At 39.0% G+C, this 5,844-nt stretch overlaps 1 protein-coding gene across 1 annotated transcript; it reads right to left on the reverse strand.

Moving 5' to 3' along the window:
- Positions 1–207: 207 nt before the first annotated feature.
- LOC122919714 (olfactory receptor 8D1-like) lies at positions 208–3,483 on the reverse strand. Its single transcript, XM_044268896.1, has 4 exons — positions 2,534–3,483; positions 508–659; positions 321–325; positions 208–222 (listed from the first exon to the last, which is right to left on the reverse strand). The coding sequence occupies exons 1-4, from the start codon at positions 3,481–3,483 to the stop codon at positions 208–210; spliced, it is 1,122 nt and encodes a 373-aa protein (XP_044124831.1).
- Positions 3,484–5,844: the final 2,361 nt, after the last annotated feature.

A 5,844-nucleotide genomic window follows, 5' to 3' on the forward strand; every position in this document is an offset into this window, starting at 1 on the left:
CAATCATGTTATTTTCGCTGATCTACTCCCATAACGGAGCAGAAGAGTGGAAATCAATAGTGGTGGTGTGAAAGCAGCCTTAGAGCTGATCTTGCAGCATAAGGATAACCCATACAACATTATGCAGGTGGCTTTTAGTATTATGGCTGATGTATGCAGGAGATGACAAAAACTGAGATCTGACAGCTATAAAGGTATTTTATGAAATTAATTGGAGCAGAACTAGGATAAAACAAAACAACGAAATTGTTCTTCTAAATGGCAGACATTCAGTAACAGTTTATCATCACAAACAAAATATAATTTATTTCTTCACTTACAGTAGCTGCAGAAAAAAGCAAAAAGACAAAAAAATGTGAACAAGTAATTTTTTAAACATTTTTATTCCTTTTCTGCCTCTTTAAATTAAATTAGCATCGAAGTCTATATTTACTGGACTAACCGCTTATTTAGCAGCACCAATATACTGCAGTACCATATAGGAAGGCGTAGGTCCAGTCCGCTTACCTCGATAATATTTGGATTCTTCTGGCGATAAATCCCTGTAGCTCACTGTTCTGTAGATGGAGCTGATCATACTTAACCTGCTGCTTATAAATATTTTCCTGTACATGTAGCCTTTTTCTATGTCTGAGATAATTAATCCCAGGATTTTACCTCTGAAGGGAATTAGGGTGCATAATATTTTAGATATAATTTTGACTATTCTCTTAAGTGCGTAAATTTGCAGCAAATGCATCAAACAAACCATTGATAAATGATCATTGTAAGGATAGTCCTATCTAGGATATGGCATTTCTCTGGGATCAGTGGGGTCTGATCTCTGGAACTTTCACCGATCTTGAAAGAGTGGGGGCTACAAAGCAGATTTACCGCCGTGTTCACAAGGCTGTGTAGGGAGTTGCAGTCATCCCCATTACTGGGCCTTGATACAGGCCTAACTGTCCAAATTTGTAAAGAGGTGCTTCTGGTAGAATTGTTAGTATTTTAAATTTGCCTCTAATCTGACCAGCATTATGGTATTTGTCTTCATTGTTGAAATTAGTAACAACCCAAAAATTATTTACCAATTATAATATATATAATCATAATTATCATTAGCCGGGACTGGATGATAACCTCATCACAGAGTTTCCAGCTTAGAGACCTTCAATGATAAACTTTAATCTGCAGGAGAACATGGCATTCATGGTGCCTCCACAGGGGATATAAAGTATTACATATTTCCAATTGGGCTGTCCTTGGAATTGATGGAACTGTCTGGTCCTCCATAGTGAGAGATGCTCTTTGTAGCCACCTTCTTCTCTGGCTAATTATAAAAATGGTAGGCACAGCGGGAAGAAGAGACCATCTTTACAGGTGAAAATGTACGGAACGAGAAGCAAATTCCCTCTCTTGGTGTTCTCAGGACCCAGTTATGGATCTAGAGAATGGGAAGTCTTTTCTCAGAGATCCCTCTTGATTATATTGTCCCTGGATGTGGGGCCATTCTACTGTCAGAATCAACCCCTTGGTTTAAGGCCTTAGTGGCCACCAACATGCTTTTTTACAACATTAAGGGGCCATAGGCTAAGCCACCACCTAGCCTTAGCGCTGCCCTGGGTTCCCATGTCGAGAAAAGCAGAATCCCAGCACTGATCATGGCCATTTAACCCCTTATATGCCATGGTCAATAAAGACTCCTTCTAACAGCCATCAGATTCAGCACCACCGCAAATGAGATTGCAGGGTGTCAGTGTCTGTGTACATAGCAGTCGGAGTCCAGTGAAGGCCCTCAGGCCTGCCCTTTATGTTTGCCTATTGGGTGTGCCTGAGTCAGCGCCTGTTAGTATCCTATTGACACCATAGTGCACTGTACTATGTATGTGTACTATGTGAATGATCAGAGGACAAAGTGGTAAAAATAAAGAGCTAAATAAAAGTTTCAAATTTTTGGGGGAAAAAATGCTTTTCAATGAAACAAATGGAAAAAAATAATTCCCTCCACCTATTTGGTATTATCGCATACGCAACAACTCAAACTATACAACTATTTTGCCATTTATCCTGCATGGTGAATGCCGTATATAAAACAAAGGCCAAAATTCCAGGCCAAAATAACTTACAGTATTCACCGCTTAAAAAAATTGAATAGAAAGCTATCAAAAATGTGTTACAGTATGTACCCCAAAATGAAAACTTCAAGTCATCCCACGAAAATCAAGCCCCAACAAAGCTCCAAAGGAAAAAATATACTGTATATATATTTCTTGGGAAATCTGCGTATGTTGCAACCTCAAAAAATATCTTGTACATCATATTCTTTTAACATTTTTAAATCTGGTTCATATAACTTTTGATATAATTGCTTTTAAACATTTCTACAATATACCGTAACGAAATTTAGCAAAGAACCATTTCCATTTACAATCAGTACTCTGTTTCAGAGAATGATTGACTTGCATGCCCCAACCTGACAGTAGATGAATTCATCAATGATCAGACATATTACCTGGACTCAGGCTTATGAGTTATTACAGAAAAAAAAAAATACGTAGAGCATGTCGATAAATATTGTTTCATGTTTCCCAAGCTCCATTTGATAGCTTTTTTCACATCTTTATTTTTCAAGCTATAGATGAGAGGATTTAACATTGGGACAGCGGCCGTGTTGAAAAGAGCAAAACATTTTTTAGATTCTAAGGTGCTGTTTAGGTTTGGTGTCAGATATTGTCCAACAAGGGTCGTGTAGAGCAAGATGAAGGCTGTCAGGTGAGAAGAACACGTGTAGAAAGCCTTGCGTCTTCCAATGCTACATCGTATCTTCATTATGGTGTTAATTATAAAAATGTAGGGAAGAAACGTGAGAATAAATGGAGTCAGATTAAGGACTAACAGCCCTTCTATGAAGAACAACTTTTCTAAGAAAGATGTGTCGTTACAGGAAATTCTCATCAGGGGAACAATGTCGCAGAAAAAGTGGTTGATTTCATTGGAAAAATAGCAAGAGAAGCTACACATGATCCCAACTGGTGGAATGACTTGTAAAAATCCCCAAAACCAGCAGACTGAAGCCAATAGGGTACAAGTTGTAGTATTCATAACCATGTGATATCGTAAAGGGTTACAGATGGCCACATAGCGGTCATAGCTCATAGCTGTCAGCATTAACAGCTCATGACCTGTCAAAGAACCGAACATGTACATCTGTATCATGCAAGGAATATAATAAATGGTCTTATTCTTGGTGACAAAACTTAATAGGATCTTGTGTAGAGTGACTGTTGAATAAGATATGTCCACTACAGACAAGTTACCTAGGAGAAAATACATAGGAGTATGGAGGCGATGATCAAGATAGACTAAGAAGAGAAGGGTTATGTTACCCCCAAGGGTTATGAGATAGATGAGGAGAACCAGGAGGAAGATGAGAAGCTGAAGCTCTGGGACGTCAGTGATCCCTTTTATGATGAAGTATTTGATAATCGTCTGGTTGGGATTCATTTTCGTCTCAAAATTCTAAGATCTGCAAGAAATACCAGAGAAAGAAAGGAACTAAAAGGTAATAGGACGTTTGTAGGGATTAGGGTTCAGAAGCAAAACTGAAGCTCCTGGCCTCCAATGCATAATCTGTAACAGGGTCCCTCACTCACCATGTGTCATTGATAATACTGGCATCTTCTTATGTGGCAGAACTGTTAGTTCTGTGCCCTCTATAGCTACAGCCCAATTAGGGATGCATGTTACTGAAAATGAAGAAAGAAGAATTCCAAAAATATCCCTATAAAATATTAATGAATAAACAGTAGTAAAATGATCAACTTGGGGTCAGTACTGCCATACAGTAGCATATAGTGCCCATAGGTTCCCATGCATCTATCTATTCATCCATGTAATATCTATCTATCTAAAAAACAAAAAGAAACAGCATGGTGTATTAGGTAAAGGTTGGGTGCAATTCATCTTGGAAAATAGGCAGAAGTCCACTAGAAGATCCAAAAAAGTAAAGATGAGGCAGCACTCCAAGTTACTTGGAGTGTTGCCTCATCTTTGCTTTTTGTATCTATCTATCCATCCATCTATCTATCTATCTATCTCTCTGTCTGTTTGTTTATCGATCGGTGTGTCTTTATGTTTATATATCTATTATCTATCTACACAATCAAATGCCATGAAGTCTGCACTAAGATTGTTTTTAATGTGACAGAATAATCTTTGATAATCTTTTTCAGGATGTAATTCCTTTATCTTTCTATGAAGGGGTAAATTACTTGGGCCCATAATCTGTCACCCTGGAGTTTACACATCTGTTACACTTACCTGATCCACTCACCCCCGGAGAGGTCTCTCCCTCTAATATAGCAATGCACTATTTATTAATAATAGTAATGTTTCAAGCTTGATGCTCCATTATCTAGCTACAGATGCTGGGTCCCACCATTGTCCTACATGGGATCGACTGTGGCTATTGTCATGGGTGTATATATAATACAACATTAGTGGTAATTAATCTCCCAGGATTAGTTACAGTAGTCGGATTCATGAGCTAATTGGTAATTAGGGTCTTGGTTATACATAACATCATCAATTCAAATTAACATGATCATTAGGAAAATGTCAACATTCTATACCATTTTTTTTACTATAGAGGTCTTCATCAGGGATCAAGAGGCCTTATTGTAGTGCCCTAGAACAAGGATACTTTAGAACATAGACATTTGTGGACATTTGCCCTGTTACTACCACACAAAGCAATGAACTCCATACTTGTTAAGTGCCCTTATACTGTTTTATATTGTTGAACTTCATTTTATATGCTTATTGTAATATATCATGTTTATTTGCACTGTACTGTGGAAAGAGTTAATGCAGAGCCAGCTAATACTGAGAGACTTTGGGACTTTCCTCCTATGGACTGAGAAGTTAGAAATCTTCCACAATTACTATAACGGACGATGCAAAGTTTTGGAGGGGAAAAATACACTGACCTTTTGAATGTCTGGTTTAGCTCTGTTGTTTGTGTTTGAAGACTTGTCTGTCTGGAAAAACTGCTTAGTCATTCTCATAGACTTGCATTGAAACGCTATACAGGTCTATGGCAGACTGAAACTGCAACAATGTTTCTGTTTAGACTGCCATTCTCCACTCCACCCACCCCATTAGAAGGTTTTAGTTCAGCTATAAACTGTATAAAGGGAGAGCAGTTAGAATCCCTAGTTGTCTGAGGACCAATGTTTAGTAGAAAAGATTCTACTAGACTGCATGAGTGACCAGAACAAGATGCTGAGACCATGTTACTCTGACACAGACCCTGGGTCTTTGGATCTTGGACGACTGAGCCACTGATCTGAGCCTTTTGGCCTGGGTACCGGCCTTCTAAGAGAGAGAGAGCTATCTCAGGCCTTTCCTCAGCACAGAACCTTCTTCTGCCAGGAAGGAAACTGGAGAAGCCAGCACAGTGCCTTGCCTGTATTGTTTTGCACTTGAGTCCCTCCAGTAAAGAAGCACACTGTTTTACTGCAAACCCTGACTGTCTGGAGTTGTCTCCTATTCGGAGGCAGCATGCCTTACCATCCTCTCCAGAGGCAAGTATTCAGATCCAGGGGCTTGTTTTAAATTTTTTTTTATAGGACAATCTCTTTAAGACTTTCTTAGTGATGCAGATGTTTCCAGTACAGCTGGCAGTATTAAGGAAATCCTGCTGTTCAGGGTGGCACCCAAAACTCTGGCCTAAGAATCATATGCTGTATTGGACCAATCACCATGATGCTCTCATGTTGTCCAGGGATGGACCCTGCCAGGAAGATTCCTTGTTGCCTGATGCCAGTGGGCCTTTCGAGTAGAGATGAGAAAAGTTTTGAAGAA

Source organism: Bufo gargarizans, chromosome 9 (assembly GCF_014858855.1).
Source record: "Bufo gargarizans isolate SCDJY-AF-19 chromosome 9, ASM1485885v1, whole genome shotgun sequence".
NCBI classification, from domain to species: domain Eukaryota; kingdom Metazoa; phylum Chordata; class Amphibia; order Anura; family Bufonidae; genus Bufo; species Bufo gargarizans.